The sequence below is a fragment of the Giraffa tippelskirchi genome, chromosome 9, assembly GCF_054371585.1.
Source record: "Giraffa tippelskirchi isolate mGirTip1 chromosome 9, T2T-mGirTip1v1.2.pri, whole genome shotgun sequence".
In the NCBI taxonomy this organism is placed as follows: Eukaryota; Metazoa; Chordata; class Mammalia; order Artiodactyla; family Giraffidae; genus Giraffa; species Giraffa tippelskirchi.
In genome coordinates, this window is record NC_137283.1 from 130,885,068 (window position 1) to 130,905,688 (window position 20,621).

At 34.2% G+C, this 20,621-nt stretch overlaps 1 protein-coding gene across 11 annotated transcripts in view; it reads right to left on the bottom strand.

Moving 5' to 3' along the window:
- PTPRK (protein tyrosine phosphatase receptor type K) overlaps window positions 1–20,621 on the bottom strand; it is a 598,235-nt gene that overhangs the window by 122,137 nt on the left and 455,477 nt on the right. For all 11 annotated transcript variants that reach the window (XM_081529093.1, XM_081529092.1, XM_081529091.1 and 8 more), the window contains one exon: window positions 3,322–3,624. In XM_081529093.1, coding sequence (XP_081385219.1) covers window positions 3,322–3,624 — 303 coding nt within the window. The remainder of the gene's footprint in view (window positions 1–3,321; window positions 3,625–20,621) is intronic.

The following is a 20,621-nucleotide window of genomic DNA, read 5'->3' on the forward strand; positions in this document are numbered from 1 at the left end:
AGCCCACCAGGCTCCTCTGTCTATGGAATTCTCCAGGCAAGAATATTGGAGTGGATAGACATTCTCTTCTCAAAGGGATCTTCCTGACCCAAAGATTGAACCCTCATCTCCTGCGGCTCTTCCATTTGCAGGTGAATTCTTTACCATTGATTCATCTGACTTAAACAGATGTGGTATAAACATACACATATACACATAAATATATGTACAATGAAATATTACTCAATCATAAAAAGAATGAAATATTGTCATTTACAGCAACATAGATGGATCTATAGAATACTTCAGTTAGTGAAGTCAGACACAGAAAGACATATACTATACGGTATCACTTACATATGGAATCTAAAAACAGTACAAATGAATCTATATACAGAACAAAACGGGGAGATGGAGGGAGAGACAAAGTAGGAGTATGGGATTAATGGGTACAAACTACTGTACACAAAATAGATAAGCAACAAGAATCTACTGTATAGTACAAGGAATTATATTCAGTATCTTACAATGAGCTGGCTCCAAATTGGGAAAGGAAAATGTCAAGGCTGTATATTGTCACCCTGCTTATTTAAATTATATGCAGAGTACATCACAAGAAAAACTGGGCTGGATGAAGCACAAGCTGGAATCAAGATTGCAGGGAGAAATATCAATAACCTCAGATATGCAGATGGCATCACCCTTATGGCAGAAAGCAAAAAAGAACTAAAGAAACTCTTATGAAAGTGAAAGAGGAGAGTGAAAAAGGTGACTTAAAACTCAACATTCAAAAAATGAAGATCATGGAATCTGTCCCATCACTTCATGGCATATAGACGGGAAAACAATGGAAACAATGACAGACTATTTTCTTGGGCTCCAAAATCACTGCAGATGGTGACTGCAGCCATGAAATTAAAAGGTGCTTGCTCCTTGGAAGAAAAGCTATGACCAACCTAGACAGCATATTAAAAAGCAGAGACATTACTTTACCAACAAAGGTCTATCTAGTCAAAGCTATGGTTTTCTCAGTAGTCATGTATGGATGTGAGAGTTGGGCCATAAAGAAAGCTGAGTGCTGAAAAATTGATGCTTTTCAACTGTGGTGTTGGAGAAGACTCTTGAGAGTCCCTTGGAAAGCAAGGAGATTTAACCAGTCAATCATAGAGGAACTCAGTCCTGAATATTCATTGGAAGGACTAATGCTGAAGCTGAAACTCCAATACTTTGGGCACATGATGTGAAGAACTGACTCTTTGGAAAAGACCTTGATGCTGGGAATGATTGAAAGCAGGAGGAGAAGGGGATGACAGAGGATGAGATGGTAGGATGACATCACCAACTCAATGGACATGAGTTTGAGCAAGCTCCGGGAATTAGTGATGGACAGGAAAGCATGGCATGCTGCAGTCCATGGGATCGCAAAGAGCTGGACATGACTGAGCAACTGAACTCATCTTAAACTATACTCTAGGGCATCTTCCCGAGCCAGGGAATGAACCCTGGTCTCCCACATTGCAGGCAAATTCTTTACCATCTGAGTTATCAGGGAAGCTATCAAATAAAATATAATGGAATATAATGTTAAAAAACAATCTGAATCACATTGCTGTACACCTGAAACTAACAAAATATGGTAAACAAACTATACTTAATGTCTAGTGTAATCAGACACAGCATTATTGTACTTTATGAAATGAGATAGACATTTTTTCAGAGCTTTTGAATCCATGCTTAGACTTCCCATTTTGATACTCTTCCTATGAAACAACTACATTCAACCATTCTTTCTTTCATAAGCATGTGTGTTGTATGTGCGTTGTTGGGGGGGGAGGCAATACAAGTGTTTATGTGTTAGAACAGGGTTTGTTCTTTATAATATTGTTAATGTTTTGACTCAGTGCAAGTTCAAACATGAATCTGTGAATTATTTCAGGTGAATCCGTTCTATTATTTCAAAGATGACAAAAATACATTTATCATGAATAAGTCTTTGAAATTTTAGGAATATGCATAATTTTAGGACAAGATTATTTCCTTGAAAATCTGAGCTAAATGAAGTTTAAAGGCTTTCGCCTCCCTTTATTTTTTTAAAAAAAACAGCAAAACAATGGAAAATCATTTTCATTTTTCAGAGTGAAAATGTTTAAAGTGATAAGGAGAATTTCTAGAAACTATGGTATTATTGACCTATTTTATGGCAATCTCATACTTGCAGGCATCAAAATATACATCTGAGACTAAAGTTCAGAATCTGGGGAAATTGAGAACACTAGGGTAAAAAATACATCCTGTTTTCTGAAACCCAAATAAAAATGTAGCCCTCCTGACAAGCTATTCAAGGAAAATTTTAGAACAGGATCGACCCTTAGAGATCATCTAATTTAAACTTTTCATATAGAGCTGAGAAGTAGAGAATTAGAGGGGTGAAAGGACTTACTAAGGTTACGAGTGTTATTTGAGCCATGATTGAAAACTCACGATTCCTGACTCTCAGTTCAGGTTTGCCTCCATTCACTATATAGCATACTTTTTCTCCTTCCTGCATACTTCCATTCATAAAAGGAAGTTTTGAAAATGAAATGTCTTACTTTGGAAGTATATAGTGTTATTATTATATTACTTTTGTCTAAGATACATTTTTTAAAATAGAAAATTGTATTCATATTCACATTAATGACATGCTATAGTATAAGTGTGTAAAATTCATAATATTAATATGTTTCTTCCTAGTATTTAATAATTTAGAAGTAATACACACAGAAATTGAGCAAATTATAACTCAATTACTTGGGTAGTAATAAATGAAAGATGATAGCTTGCCAATATCTGATATAGACCTTTATTCAGACTTAAAAATATAAACTTTGACCTTCTTTTATATTTATAACTACATAAAACTATCTAAAAATGAATATAACAGGTAAACAATATTGCTTTCAAATCTAAAGGAAATGAAAACTATTACTATTGGTGTGTAAAATGCAAAAAACTAAATTTTTAGTTAAGTGCATTTCCCCAATAGGTAATCGATACAAACAGTAAAAATTATTTTTGAACATTTAATATAATCCATATTTAGACTTTTAGTATAGTTACCAGTTTTCTAACATTGTATAAAGACAAAACAGTAAAGGAAGAGTTCATCTAGTATTTGATGCTACTGTGAAGAATATTAAGGTTTTTGTTTAAGACAAACTCTTTTCAAAGTTAACCCTGTTAAGAGTATTTAGCAGATTTTAGAATCCAATTTAATTTTGGCAACTCTAGGCAAAACTATAAGAGAGTGCATAATTCTGTGATATAATCTCCGCTTTAAAAAGTGAAGAAGTATGACCATACCATCTTCATCAGTTTGAATAATCGTCTCTTCACTCTCCTTCCTGCCTTCTGGATTGGTTAGGATCATCTTGAGGCTGACATTTGTATAAGGTGGCAGATGGTTCACAACATGCTGAGGGGCTTTGGGGTCCATGTCCAAACAGTCTGCCTTGCTCTCATTGTGACCACGGAAGTAATGGTAGCAGATAGTGACATTAAAAGTGTGGCACCGAGTGATGTTGTAACCCAAGGATTCCCAGTCCACAGCAATGCGTCTTGCTTGTATTTCAGCAATCTTTAAAGTCTTTGGGGTTCGCATAGGTTCTGAAAAATAAATCGGATATGCAGATAGCTGTCAGCTTTACCATGAATCATCCTGAAAAAGTATAACACTGCATATGACACAACACGTGTGAACCTAGGAAAATCGGAAAGTCATTGTTTATTGTTTCTTTATTTACTCATGATCTTATTTTATTTGGGGGGCCACGCCATGTGGCACATGGAATCTTAGGTCACCAACCAAGGGTTGAACCTGTTGAACCTGTACCCCCTGCAGTGGAAGAGTTTTAACTGTTTGACCACCAGGGAAGTTCCTCATGATTTTGTTCTTGAAGGTTTCTGTCAGGGGTATGATTTACCAATGCAAAAAGAAAAAAAAAATGTAAAAGGTCCATAGTCCATAGTTCTTAGGAACATGGCAGATAAATGAAAACCTGAAAATTTGGCTATGAAGCTTTTATAGTTGTTTCTGTTGTTACTGCCCTATTCCCCATCTTTTGTCATTATTGAGCAAGTGAATTAGCTAATACATCATAATGGATAAGAGTCAACATGTTCTGCTCTATGATTTATCATGTCACCAAGCTATGCTGTATACTAATTAGTCTAATTGTATCACTAAACTACCATTTACAAAAATGACGCAGATATTAATTAACATTTATTATTTCAGTAATGATGTTGTTCATCAAAGCAGAAAAATTCTGAGAAAAATTGCAAGAACACATGTGGATATTTACACTGTCATCTATCCTTTTTGATCTTTTTTTGTCTTTCTCTAGGAAACACTCAGGTTTGACAATCCATAGAGTGTCACCCAAACCAAACTGGGAGGTGAATTTCCATTCAACTGGAAAATTCTGGCAGAACTAAACACTCTGAAGACTTGAGTCCATCCATCGTTGCTTCCCAAGTGTATATTTTTCTCATGCAAGACTAACTTTAATCACCTAACTTAATAAAAATAATTACTCTATGAAAGTCATGGCCATGGCAAAATCTACATAGTAAACAAACAAATACACAGCAAAACTTTAATACATTGATTTGACAAAGAGATCAAAGTCAAGGCCTAGGTCAAGGCTTTGTTGGTGCCTCTGTTAACTCATTAGGGATTGTTAGTGCTCTTGCAAAACAGAAATGAGTAGGAAAAAAGCAAAGAAAAATAATAAAAAATACAAAAAGTCCAACATGAGTGTTTTTATAAATTTTCATTTTTTAAGATTAAAATCTTAGTTGTGTAAAAATAATCAGCATGGTGCACAGATGGCCAGCCTAAATTACACGCTGGTGGCCATTTAATTTAAAACCATAAGATTATATATATATATATATATACACACACACACACACACACACACATATATACATATAACTTTTGGTAGAATCCAAAGTTTAGGTTTTAAACTCCATCTGCTGATCTTCTGACTGTTTACAATGTCCAGTCTCCCTATTTTATCACTTTTGCTTCAGTGTTTCTCTTAAGCATGTTAAATAGGCTAGAACAAAGATGTGGTTTTCAATCATTTAAAAAAAATCTCTTTATATGTCTACCACTATGTTAACGTTTTCCCTGCCAGGCACAAGAGTGAGATGATGACACTTTCATTTCCATCTAGTTAGACTGAAAACACAGTCTTTGGCACCACTGTCCACTAACTGGCCAGGCACTCATAGATAGGATCATCCAAAATTTCCCAGATAAACTGTGATATTGTTGTAACAATCACATGAAACTGAGTGACCCTGTTGCAGTTAGTCCATAGTTTATTTGAAAAGTATATGGAATGAAAAGTAAGATTTTTCCAGAAAATGCTTGGCATATATAATGAAAATATCTCATACAGCAATAAGAGAAAATACCAATAAGTATTTACTTCTCAGTTTTAATTTTTTAGGTCTAGTAGTTATATATTTTTTTCATATACCCCTCATTTTGAATCTGACATTTTACCCTTTACAAATTTCTCTTTGTCCAAGTGATCACTCACTCTCACACATCTTTTCATTTCATTCCACTATTCAATTTGCACTTACCCTGCATTCTAATACAACTTTAAAAGACTAAGAAAAGCATAAGAGAAGTTGAAGAAGATACAAATGAAAGATATTCAATGCTCATGGATTGGAAAAATCAATATTGTTAAAATGGCCATGCTATCAAAGTGATCTACTGAGTCAATTTTCATCTCTATCAAAATTCCAATGGCATTTTTTTTTTCAAAAAAATAAAACAAATAATACTAAAATTTGTATGGGACCACACACACACACACAAACCCAAATAGCCAAAGCAATCTTGAGAAAGAAAAGAGCTGGAGGCAACATGATCCCTGATTTCAAACTATATTACAAATTTATAACAATTAAAACAGTATGATACTTGTATTAAAACAGAAACATAAATCAAAGAAACACAATAGAGAACATAGAAATAAATGCACACATATCTGGTCAACTAACTTATGACAAAGGAGTCAAGAATATACAATGGGGAAAGAACTATCTCTTCATTAAATGGTGTTCGGAAAATTAGACAGTCATATGCAAAAGAATGAAACACAACCAATCTTTTATTCCATATTCAAAAAATAACTCAAAATGAATTAAATATCTGAAAGTAAGACCTGAAACCATAAAACTTTTAGGAAAAAATCATAGGCCGTAAGCTTTTTAACACAGGTTCTGGACAATGATTTTTTTTGGATCTGACACCAAAAGCAAAGGCTACAAAAGCAAAAAAAAAAAAAAGTGAGACTACATCAAACTTAAAAAACTGAAAAAGTAACCACCTCAGGGGGAGAAATTATTTGCAAATCATATATCTGATAAGTAGTTAACATCCAAAATACATAAATAACTCCTAAAATTCAATAGGAAAAAAAAATGATTAAAAAATAGCCAGAACATCCAAATAGATATTTCCCAAAGAAAACATTCAGATGGTCAACATGTACATGAAACAATGTGCAATATCATTAATAATCAGGGAAATATAAACCAAAAGCACCATAAGATATCACCTCATATGTATCAGAATGGCTGTCATCAAAAAGACAAGAAATAGGAAGTGTTGCTGAGGAAGTTGAGAAAAGGGATGCATTGTGCACTGTTGGGAATGTAAATTGGTGCAGCCACAATAGAAAATAGCATTAAAGTTCCTCAAACAAATAAAAATAGAACTACCAAATGATTGAGCAATTCCAATTCTGGGTATGTACCTAAAGAAAATAAAAACATTAACTCAAAAAGATATATGCATCCCCATGTTCAGTGCAGCTATCTTATAAGAAAACAACTCAAGTATCCATTAAGGGATGAGTATGTAAAGAAAATATATTTCATATATATTTATGTATATATATGCAAATATGCATACGTACAATAGAATACTATTAAGCCATGAAAAAGAATGAAACCTTGGCTTTTGCAACAACATGGATAGGTTTCCAGGGTATTATGCTAAGTGAAATAAATCAGATAGAGAAAAACAGATACCATATAATCTCTCTAACTTGTGGGGTCTTAAAAACAAAAACAAAAAATAACTCCCCCAAAAGACCATAGACTAGTTACAGAGAACAGATTGACATTTGCCAAAAGCAGTGGATGAGGTGTTGGAGAAATGAGTTAAAGGGGTATAAATATATTAAAAAATAAAATGAAATAAAACTTTAAAAGGAATCTGTTTTACAGATATATGACACAACTTCTTTGGTAGGAGAGGAAGAAATTTTTACCTAACTAACTTTGGCAATGAGTAGAAACTATAAGGTCAATAAACCACCCCCCCCAAAACAAAGAACAACAACAACAAAAAAAGCAGATAATCATAGGAGTGGTTTAAAGGTTACACAAGACTTTAGGGTGTAGTCATCATAGAGAGACCATGTTTCTGAACAGCAAATTTAGAAGCATATATGCATCCTTTTTAAAAAAGAAAGAAATAATAAAGTGTACATATAATATGAAAAAAGTAGACATGCAAATGGTAAGGAAAAAAAAAGCTACTTAATACTTCATAGACTAAAATTTGCTTGTTATATTACTGACTACATATTAACACTTTTTCCCAAGATAGTCATAAAATAATTTTAAAAATTAATTTCTCTATTTATAAACTTAAATATTTACAAAAATAAATAGAAATTTTCTTCTCCTAACTAATCTCATATCCAATTTCTTTTGCCTTCTGGCTTCCTTTATTCAACCCCTTTATGGAGTACTGAAAATAGGAAATGTATGTGCTGTTCGATGTCTGCTCAGCTGCTGCAACTAGCTGACTGCCTATTAGAACTGCTTCACATTCTGAAGAGCCCTAGAGCAAGTCAGAGTTTGCAGGAGCTTGGCATTTCTCTAGGCATGGAAGAGCAAGAAGAGATGCAAATGTGTGCACACTGAAGGACTCACTGTCAAAAGCAGAAATAACTCACTACTCCCCACATTTTATTCTCATATTTCAATTTTTTAATTTTTAAAACAAAAGTACATCCAGACACTCTTAAAGACACAACTTCACATACTCAAATTATTCATTTTTAAGATTTGACCAAAGACATATTTATTATGTAATATGTAAAAAAATACAGAGTTCACTTTGAGAATTTCGGTTCGGTGTATTTAAATGCTGCTTACTTTGACACTAATATAAATTAGATTTTATAACTCTAATTCAAAAGATGGAAAAGGTAGGTTTACAAATCCTATACATATGTGCATAAACCACAATCATAATACCAGTAGTGAATACTTTATTAACTGGTATAAAAAGTGAAGATTTGTGAAAAGAAATACCTTTCTAATAAGCAAAGAATCTTTCTACACAGTCAATATGGTATTTAAAATCTATATTTTTCACAATGACTTGAATAAATGCTGTGAAACGAATTGTTACTACTAACACAGGCAATTAAAATGTAATTTTACTCTAACCTAGGGCAATATTCAGAAACCCACATACAACAAAGTAAACACACACACACACACACACACACACACACACATATCTAAAGTCAAAACTCAATTATTTTGAGTAAGTAAGGCATCTGCAATAACTCAGAGGAAGTCACTCTCTAATTAAACTTTTTCTTAATTGACATGTTCTTTATTTTTTCCAGCTTTTGTTGAAGTTGGACATTCTGAGCTATATTTACAGATATGTTATATATGTGCTCATGCATGTACATTTATGTATATATACACATACATATATATTAACACATGCACATACATACACACATAAAACAGGCACTCTGCCACGCAACATCTCTGAAGTCTGTTGACTCTGACATGGTTTGACAACCATGTGTACATAGATTTTTTTCTTAATTTCAGAATATAAACAGTAGGGACTTGGTAATGTTCTACTACTATGAAATCCATTCAAAGTAAATTCTATCAGAGAATTTGAGAATAAAATTACGTAAATTTCTCACCCTGATCCATTTTTCTTGTGCCTTAGCAATAATATCATTTTATTTCTGAGATATGAATGCATAAATAAAAATTTTAGCCTTTAAAATTGAAACAATTAACTTTTACAGAATAAATGGAAGCAGGATATTGCTCAGGACTCACTATGTTACATAAAGCTGAGCATAAGTGCTTTTTAAAGGATTAAATAATTTAAAGAAATGAGCTTGTGTGGTGAATGGCATGTAGAGACATCACAGTAGCTAGTATTTATAACAATCATCACTGGTCACCACAATGATGATAAAACAATGAGGATCCCATTTATTAATGCATTATCTGTCAAGTGTTTTGAAATTTACTGAATGTTCTTTCTTCTTTCCAATTTTTAACTTTCCATTTTCAAATTTCTATTATGTATTCCATACATGTTCATTCATTCTCATTTTGCTTTTCTAGCAAAATGAAATTTGGGAAAAAAACAAGGAATTTATAAAAGTCGGGGAGCAAAATTTTGGCAGAAACTTAGGAAGAAATGTAGCAAGGTCGTGATCTTCATGAAGCAAAGGATCATATTAAAATATTTTGAACAAGTCATCCATCTATTATGAAACAAAAAAATGGGTTGCTTATTATGTAAGTATATGATACAAGACACTGTGGAGGATTCTGAAGTGAATAAAACAATAATAGACTTCAAGGAGCCTAACATTTATTTAGTAAAGGTGATAAACTAAGAAAAAAGATAAAGAGTTAAAACAATATGATAGAAATGTATGTGAATGGAGTAAGATACTATAGTAATTTAACAAAGAGAAACAACTTCCACCTGTCAAATGGAAGAGACATTTGGATTAGATCTCAATGAATAATGCAAGAAGATCTATAGAACTCATTTGAATAAATAATACAAACAAAGAGGAAATAAGATGGATAAATATGTAGAGGAAACTGGAAAAAATATGCAATCCCATTTGGTTGCTATACAAGTTATCTAACAGGAGATTATATAGGAAATGTTTGTTGGGAAAAGATTAGAAAAATTTTGAATGTCATGACAAGAAATAACCTCATCTATACCTAATAGAAAGTAACAGAGCAGGAAATTAACACAGTCAATTAATTGCTTTAGAAAACTAAAGTTGGAGGTTGGTTCAACTGTGCAGTCAATGGAAGTGAAGAAATCCAAACACTGCAATGTGTTAGAGAAGAGTAAGAGGCCAGGAAGAAGTTTGACTTCAGTAGACTATGGTTTTCTTTATCTTTTCTGCCAAATGTTGATCAGCTAGGGTTACCAGCTTTTCCCATTCCATTTCCCTTTTATTGTTCACCTATATGCTAGTTGCTCCAGTAAGAAAGGTCACATGAAATCAAGAAGAAATAAACAGATATAGCCAAAAAGTGGCATATCAAATCTATGACCAGTAATGTATAATTAGGAGATAAATAAGGAAATATAACATCAGTGCCCTTACTTAAATTCTAAACAGATCGAGCATGGGATTTATGTCTGTAATAGTTTTAGTGGCAAATATTTAATACAATTTGATAGGACAAAATGAAAAACTACTTAATAACTCTCTAAACATTAAGAAAAATTAAGACATGGGTCGACAGAGTGTGCTTATTTTGAGTCACTTCTCAACAGCAAGTGGTTCTGTAAAGTGCCTCTTATTCTTCACAGAAAAAACAACCCTCATTTGAGGACATGTATTCTTCCAACAACCCCTAAGTTGAGCCATTAAGTATTTCCACCCAGTGCCAAGAAGTAAAAGCCAGTGATGGTTAATAAGTGGTTCTAGATAACAGATAAAAAGAAATTCAATTTGTGGTATTTGCTGAACAGCATGTAACACGACAGGTCAATATCCAGGTGCTTCTGTAGTGATGCTCTCTGGTTATTCTGAAAGAGTTGTGAAAACAAAAGCTTTAACAAAAACAAGAGAATCGAGGGCAGGGATCACATTTCCCTAGAATCAGTTTTTAGTGATAAAACTTATTATCCAGCTGTCAGTCAGAGAGAAATAGAAGATATCCCAAAGCTCATGCCAAGAAGGAAAGAAAGACCTTGTCAAAGATGTCACAAACTAAGAACACTGAAGCATGACAGGGAGCTTCGTGTTCTTGGCTGCTTTTTCATGAGAAAGCTTAGAAGCTGACTGCAAAGTACAATTTCCATTCCATTTATCAAAACAAATACAAGAGAAGTGAATTTCTTGACTGCCAGAGAAAATATTTGTTAGTGTAAAAAATAATTGAGATGAAATGTCTGAACAAAGGTGACTTTTTTTTTTAAAGGAAGGAAACATTGGCATACCATGGGGGAGGAAAACGCTTAAGTGCTCTGGAAGACACTGTCTTTACTTTCGCCATTTGATGCTTTGTGTTTTTATTCTTTTCTTCATGGTAATAACTGAGAATAATCAAGGTTTTACACTGCACATCTTTTCAATCTTATAGCATCATTAGTCTTGCCAAAAAGATTTCATCTCTGCTCTCACGGGTCAAATTGAGTTAATGATAAGTTGGTGGGATGACTTGATTAGTGCTGTAACATGAGGGAGCCTCGGGTCCAGGAATAATCACAAACCAACTGTCATCTCTTCTGGCTTCCTGGCTGTGTTGTTGAAATGACATGCTTGGACTCAGGGGATACAGAATGACAGGGGGTGCATGGTTCACTCGGCTCTCCTACAGAGTCACAGAAATATTTACCCAGTACCATCAGAATAATACTAAGCACACCATCAAATTAAACCAAAATACGTCTTCACTGCTCTCAAGAACCTGACGGAAGCTATTCAGATAATTCTAGCGACATTTGCATCCTCTCTACAATAATGATAAGGAAATGGTTTGACTTTCAAAAATATATACTCACAAAGGGATGAAGAAAAAGCCAAAAATAACTACTTTTTCCAAAAGTTAAATCCTAATGTTTGTCTTATTAAACCTAATTCTCAAAATATGGGGACTTGAAAATTTTGGGACTCTTTAATGTTTTTCACTTAAATTTTTATCTAATTATATTAGACTGTGTTAGAAGAAATATATAACTACAATCAGTGAATCCACTTTAATTCATCTCTGATATTGCATATTTTGCTTATGCGTTATACTTTAAACAACACTTAAGACATAAAACATAAAACACATATATGTGATAATACATGAAATAGAAAAAGAAAAGGCATTTAAAAATATTTATTGAAGAAAAAAGAAAAAATCTCCTACCATAATATAAACTTTATTTTTCATAAAAATGTTTAGCAAAAACATTTTTCAGACACAAAAATATAGTGATTGTATATTATCTTAAAAATTATTATGTAAAACACTACTTCATAACATACAGTGTATAAAACAAGATGACTAGAGAGGAGCTGCATACAGCTGTGACAAAACAGGGAACTAGCCTGATGCTCTGTGATGACCAATAGGGGTGGGATGGCGGGAGACAGGGGAGGCTCAAGTGGGAAGTGTTGTATGTATAATTATGGCTTATTTGTGCCGTTGTACAGCAGAAACCAGCACAACACTGTAAAGCAATTCCCCCCCAGTAAAAAATCAATTTAAAATAAATAAACAAAGTGAGAAAAAAAAAAACCCGAAACTTTAGAGGGAATTCTCAGTGCCTTCTCCACTCCTAAAAAGGAGATAAGTGACACATTTATATTGAACTAAAAGATGTAAATATTTTGTACACCAAGCAAAGTGGTTGGTCCCATAGTACATGCATGGAACATTTATTTCCTGAAAAATAAAGCGACTAATTTTAACATGTTTTGCTTTCAAGGGCTAATGAAAATAGAACTTAAGAACTCAGTTCTGTGATGTCTCCAATTCTTCACCTCTCCTTGTATCCACACTTGGCCATGTGACTTTACAACTCTTAGCACCAAAGAAGTGGGGTCTATTTCTCCATCTTTTGATTTGGTACTTGCCTTGTGACTTGCTTTGGTCAACAGAATAAGGCAAAAGTGGTGTTGTGCTGATTTTCAGCCTATATCTCAAGAAGTCCTGTGAGCTCCTCCTGCTCTTACACTTCCACCATCACTTCTGGTCTAAGAGATGCATATGGAGCACAGCTGAGTTAGTCACCTCGTTGTACAAGCAAAGGTTGTCTAGATCAGCCAATAGCCAGTCCACCAGCAGATTTGTGAGCCAGACATGATCATCAGAGGCTTTCTGCCACTGATGAGATTTTGTGGCTAATCATTGCTCAGCATTTTGATATAAGCTCTACCCTTAATCTCTGTTGCTGTTCAGTCACTAAGTTGTGTTGAACTCTTTGAGACACCATGAACTGCAGCAAGCCCGGCTTCCCTGTCTTTCATTATTTCCTGGAGTTTGCTCAAACTCATGGCCATTGGGTCAGTGATGCTATCCAACCATCTCATCCTCTGCTGCCCTTTTCTCCTTTTGCCTTCAATATTTCCCAGCATCAGGGTCTCCAATGAGATGGCTCTTTGCACCAGGTGACCAAAGTATTGGAGCTTCAGCTAATCTCATGTGGTAAATTACCTTAACGTTTGTGTGAAGATTACATTAGTGATCCCTGCATAGAACAGTACTTAAATTTTATTTCTCTAAAACTGAATTGTGCTGAGCCACTATGTATTTATTTATATTCTTTTTATTTTGAAGTAAACATTTATTAAGGGCTTGACATGTGCCAGATATCATGGCAGTATGATATACGATGTAAAAAAGACTTTAAATGAATTTGTTCTTGTCTTTATTTCCTGTTTGCTCTTTGAGAGTAGGTTCATTTCTTCACTATGCTCTCACAGATACTAATTTATTAAACATAGGCCTAATAATTCTATGAGACATAAGACATGCAATACTTTATTCTAAGCTATAATAAAATTGACAGTCATTTTCTAGCACCCTAATCCATCACTGAGACAAAAAATTAAATATTTTAATTTTTACATCAATATGTTTATAGGTAGATATAAAGTGAATCAGCAATATAATCTACATTTCTTTACTTTTGAGTGGATAGATCTAACAGAAAAAAATACATTTACATATATTTTTACCCTTGTGGCTCAGCTGGTAAAGCATCTGCCCAGAATGTGGGAGACCCGGGTTCACTCCCTGGGTCAGGAAGATCACCTGGAGAAGGAAATGGCAACCCACTCCAGTATTCTTGCCTGGAAAATTCCATGGATGGAGGAGCCTGTAGGCTACATTCCATGGGGTACCGAAGAGTCGGACACAACTGAACGACTTCACTTTCTTTCACATTATCCAAATCCCTCTAACACTGTTTGGTTCTGTGCATGAGACAGGATGCTCAGGGCTGGTGCACTGGGATGACCCAGAAGGATGGGATGGGGAGAGAGGTGGGAGGGGCGTTCAGGAAGGGGAGCACATGTACACCCATGGCTGATTCATGTCAATGTATGGCAAAATCCACTACAATATTGTAAAGGAATTAGCCTCCAATTAAAATAAATAATTTTTTTTAAAAAAGAAATAATACATGTTTTCCTCAACTACATAACTCCTACAGTAGTAAATGAAAAGTTAAGAGGGCTCATTTTAAGTAAAGCTTTCTTATGACATGAAGTCCTTTAAGCCCCCTAAAATAAACTATAATGATTACATTATAATGATATTCCAAGTATGTATGGCTCATTTCACTCCTTACAAAAATCATAATTTTAATACATTAACTTAGATCCTGCTCTCAGGCCTTCTGGAAACTTACAAAACAGACTAATTTCCTTTGGATCACATTTCTCAAGAAAGACAAGAAAATTTCTAAATGATAAGAGAAAAAAGCTATAGTAATACAAATTTTGAAAGAGATAGTAGCTATTGACATACTGGAACACATCATTTGATTTAATAAAATGCAAGTGTCTGGTAACATGCTTGCTTCAGGGGAACAAAAAGACAGATAAAGACTGTTGGGGTGATGATTATTGGTCCATTTCCTTTTCTGAAGCCATCTCTTATTCTATGCTTTCATGCATGATTAACAGCTTGCAGATCCTTCACATGTAATCAATAGTTGTGAAGTTTTATATTAGGTTTAGAGATTAGGAAGCCTTGATTATAAATTTTATTGATTTGTACAGCTTAGCTGCAGAAATCCCTGTACATTTTTCAGAGATTAAATTAAAAAGAGATATATGGCTGACACACACTAGAAATGCCAGTGTGATAAGATGTGACCTCTTTATACGCATTCCTCCAGATGAAAAAAAATCCATCTAGTACACTAAAACATGAATCAGCATGTCAACAAGCATCAAGTTGAGATAGTAAACACAGTGAAAATGTGACAAAAAGAATTACAAAACCACAAGGAAACCTGCCTCACACTATAATAATTACAGGAGACTTGAAAGAATTAATTGCTTCAGCTCATTTGTAACTTAGGAAATTGACAGAGATAAGAATAATGAACTCCTTAACTCACACTTGGGAAAATCTGAGCCTATATTAAAATGGAAGATTCACAATCTTTTTTAAGATAAAGGAACGAGGACAAACTTAATTACTAGAAAAATAAATATAATCATTTTAAAGTTAGCAAATAACCTAGTGAATATAAAATTCATAACCAAATATGCTTTATGAATATTCCTATTTCAAAAACTCTTAAGGGACTGTGCTATATTTTATGTCCATTGTTTTAAGGTCTGAATATTCCTACTGTAAAATCTTTTAAGAAACTCTGTGTTCAGGTTTCCTATATTAATATGGAAACTTGAAGTCAGAAAATATACCCTATATAGAAATAAACAGTACATATAATACAGGCCTTGAAGAAACAATGCTAACTAAATAAATGTTAGAATAATTCATTAGCTAATACATTTGCCATATAGAGCCAACTTTTAAAACACAGCATAAACTCCAGAGCTAACTCCTATTAGGATAATTAATTTTAACAAATATCTAGCAGATAATACAAATGGGCCAGACTAGTTCTTCAGGATAAAAAAAAATAAATAAGACATGACTCCCTTCCCTGTACAACTCACAGTGTGGAGAGGTACAAGTCCACACACAGGTAAGCTGTATCTTCAGGTGGTACAAATAACACTATTGGGCCGAAGAGGCAAATGAAACTGTACAACTTCAATGGTAAGAACAACAATCTGTTTCACCATAGTAGTAATGATCAAGCTCCTTTTGGATGACTAGATGTTTTCACAGTGAAGGGAGTGGATATGAAGGGCCTTCGGAAACAAACAAATAATACCAGGGTTGCAGAGAATCCTGGTTGCCATTTTGGACAGGGAAGACTCAGCCACACTTTTGGTATTTTTCCATCAGTGTATTCATCCATGTAGGGAGAAGTCAAATATATATTGGAAAGGCAAACACTTCTGAATATAATCTCCAGCTGGTTCTCTCCCTGAAATCTGGATTCTTATATCCAATTGCCTTCCAGTCATCTCAACTGAGTAGGCTAAAGGGCATTTCAAACAAAATCTGCAAAACTAAGCTACTGCTATTCCTCAGCCTATTTATCATTAAATACTTTTGCAAGTCTTTCCTATCTCTGTAAAATAACTCCACATTCTAGGTATCCAGGTCAAAAACCTTAGAGTCATCCTAAGGAACTTCGTTCACCTCACACTATACACCCATTCGATCAACAATTTTATCCCTCCTGTCTACGATATATGTTTAGCCTCTGACCACTTATCACTACTTCTAGCACTGCTATTTCTTTGATCTTAGCCACTATCATCCCAGGACTGCAATTAGTGAAACTGAATTCAGACTAAACTGGAATAAACATCTGCTTCCACTTTGCTCCTCTTAGTTGTCAGAAGGACCCCTAAAAACCCTCCAGTGATGCCCACCTAAGTCAGAGGAAGAGTGAAAGTCAGTCATCACAATGGGCTTCTAGGTAGGGTGTATTCTCCTACCCACCCCATCCCCACCTTTGCTCCCCATCTGGCCTCATCTCCCACTACTCTGTCTAATCTATACATTGTTGTTTAGCTGTTAGGCAGTGTCTGACTCTTTTGTGACCTCATGGACTGTATCCCACCAGGCTCCTCTCTTCATGGGATTTTCCAGGCAAGAATACTAGAGTGGGTTGCCATTTCCTCCTCCAGGAGATCTTCCTGACCAGGGATTGAACCTGTGTCTCCTGCAACCACTGAGCCACCTGGCAAACCCAATCTGCATATTAGATGCCACTTAGGCATGCCAGGCACATTTTTGCCTCTGGCAGGGCCTTTGCACTTCCTCTTCCTTTTGCCCAGAATATTCTCCCAGATAGCCATTTTTCTTACTCCATCTGCTGCTACAGGGCTTTAATCAGATGTCATACAGAGTCGGACATGACTGAAGTGGCTTAGCAGCAGCAGCAGAAGCAGCATATGTTACTGAAACTTTCCGTATTCATATTATTTAAAATCTATTGTCTGTTTATTGCTTCATTTTTCTCACTAACACTTACTGCCATATAATATCATCTATATTTTATTATTTCCTGTTACAATACTAAAATGCTTGGTGCATAATCATTGTTCAATGAATATTTAGTCTGATGATTGAATGAGTCAATGAATGATAAACTAATGGATCTTTCTATCTTCTGCAGTCAGTAAGTTCCTAGCACATAATAAATGAGCCACAAATTTTGGCTGATTGAAGGTAACTTTAAATAACAGAAAAGTCACTATTAAAATTCTACCCATAAATTTAGTTATAAAATGAAATTTAAACTACTGACCACATGTATCCTCTAGAAATAGCCTTAACATGTTTTCATGCTTAAGAAGCAAAGACAAGATTCAATATGAATGATAAAAATGTGAAATTACTGGGAGAATTCAAGTGACAGGAGGGGAAAAGTTACTGTAGACCTTTGAAAAACTAAGGTGGATGGTGTTAGGAAGTGTTCTAATTTCATTATTTTACATGCAGCTGTCAGTTTTCCCAGCACCACTTACTGAAGAGGCTATCTTTGCCAAAGATAAACTCAAAATGGATTAAAGACCTAAATGTAAGACCAGAAACTATAAAACTCTTAGAGGAAAACATAGAGGAACACTCAATGATATAAATCAAAGCAAGATCCTTTATGACCCATCGCCTAGAGTAATGGACATAAACAGACATTTCTCCAAAGAAGACATACAGATGGCTAACAAACACATGAAAAGATGCTAAACATAGCTCATTATTAAAGAAATGAAAATCAAAACAACAGAAAATCACACCAGTCAGAAGGGCCATCATCAAAGTCTACAAACAGTAAATACTGGAGAAGGTCAGTAGAAAAGGGATCCCTGTTGTACTCTTTGTGGGAATGTAAATTGACACAGCTACTTTGGAAGATGGTAGGGAGATTCCTTAATAAAACCATCATATGACCCAACAATCCCACTCCAAGGCATATACCTTGAGGAAACCAAAACTGAAAAAGACACATGTACCTCAATTTCCTTGCAGCATTATTTACAATAAATTTTATAGAATTAAAAAAGTTTTAAAATATTTTAGATCTCCATTGACAGATGAGTGGATAAAGAAGCTGTGGTACATATATACAATGGAATATTACTCAGCCATAAAAGGGAACACATTTGAGTCAGTTCTAATGATGTGGATGGAACTAGAGCCTTATTATACAGAGGAAAGTAAGTCAGAAAGAAAGATAAATATTGTACACTAATGCATATATATGGAATCTAGAAAGATGGTACCAATGAAATTATTTGCAGGGCAGGAACAGACAAACAGACATAGAGAACAGACTTATGGGCATGGTATGGGGGAGGAAGAGGGTGAGATGTATGGAGAGAGCAACATGGAAACTTATGTTACCATATGTAAAAGACAGCCAATGGAATTTGCTGTATGACTCAGGAACTCAAACAGGGGTTCTGTAATAACCTAGAGGGGTGGGATGGGGAGGGAGATGGGAGAGAGGTTCACGAGGGAGGGGGCATATGTATACATATGGCTGATTCATGTTGATATTTGTCAGAAAACAATAAAATTCTGTAAAGCAATTATCCTTCAATTTAAAAAATTAAATTAAAAAAACTAAGGTGGAATATCTTTGACCGAGAAAGTGTTCATTTAATGTCAGAAACTTGAAAAGTACTTTAAAATTTTATTTAATGAATATCAGGCTGGTTTAGTGATATTCATTTTGAACGGTCTTTTATTGTTATTGATCTTTCAAATATTTTTCTTATTTTCTCCACTAGGGAGCAAGTTTCTCTAGGGCAAGGAACATATTTACCACTTCACTTATTTCTTATTCAGTGCTAAGCATAGAATAAGAAAGCGATGAATATATTAACTTTAAGGAAATTTACCCCAAAGGAGATGTTATGAAATCTAAGAGGTTTGAACATTACATATCAAAATAAACCTCATCAAGACAGAAAGAAAAATTCTTGAAGTTAATGGATATTATTTTCAAAACCTAGGAAGAATAAGAAGAATAAACTTTTGGTATCTTACATTATCTGATATTTCAGGTGAAAAATTAAATGTTCTCTATAAATTGAGCTTAATTCATAAATAATTGCTTTTGTTTTAGATTCCACTGTAGAACAGCTGCTGTCATTGAACACACATTAAACATCTCTTTTACTTGCATAGAGACTTGAAGAATTAGTTCTATAATTAGAGCCTGCATCAGTACTGTTTACCACGAGTTTACTGTCAGTCATGCTCTCTGATTTCTGGGGTCAAGTTCCTTTGGGCACTGCTTATATTTATACTAATCTGTTTATTTTAGTGACCTAGAACAAATTTCACAAGCCTGTTCCCTAGCCTCTATGTTTTTTACATGTGGTACATTTCATAATTCATTGAATGTAGCCACAATAGGAGAGCAGAGACTTCAGCTCATGGATAGACCATACATGAGTAAGAAACAGATTAAAGGGAATGGATTGTGGAATCAGACTTTTGGTTACTGCAGTAAAAGTTACTTAACATCCATATGCATCATTCTTAAATCCACAAAACAGGAAAAAATAGAACCTACCTTAGACAACAGTAAGTAGTAAGAATAAAATAAGATGCTATATATAAAGTACTTAAGAAAATACCCAGCACATTTTATAAATAAAATGTGGCTATTAATTTTATTGTAATTTTATACTGATGATCTATCTACAAACATTATAACTTGTAAGAATAAAATCCTAGAGAAGTTTGGGAAGAAGTCTCTACCCCTACCCACCCCCACCTCAAATTGGATTACCTGTCATCTATGGCTATTTATTCATCTTTCACTCTCCAAGCAGAAGGTAAAAGCATTCATTTATAATTTCCAAAATGTCAAGCTAAATAAACTTTTTAAAATGATTTCTGGATTACTTGGCCCATTTTCAGGTTCTTGGAGAATATGCATGTAAAGTACTAAGGAAAATATCAACTAGAAATAAAAACAGTCATAAAATCTAACAGGAATCTAACAGAGACCTCTACAAAAGGATAGATAATGCTGCTGAACAGAAACTGAATCCTTTGAGCCTACCCACTCATTTCTCATTTGCAAATACAAACTCTTTTTCTCTGTAAGTGAAGTTTACAATAAATCATTAAATATTAGAATTGAAAATTTCAAGAATTCTTGTTTTGAATGCAAAGCCATAGGGAGAGTTGTTTAAGAG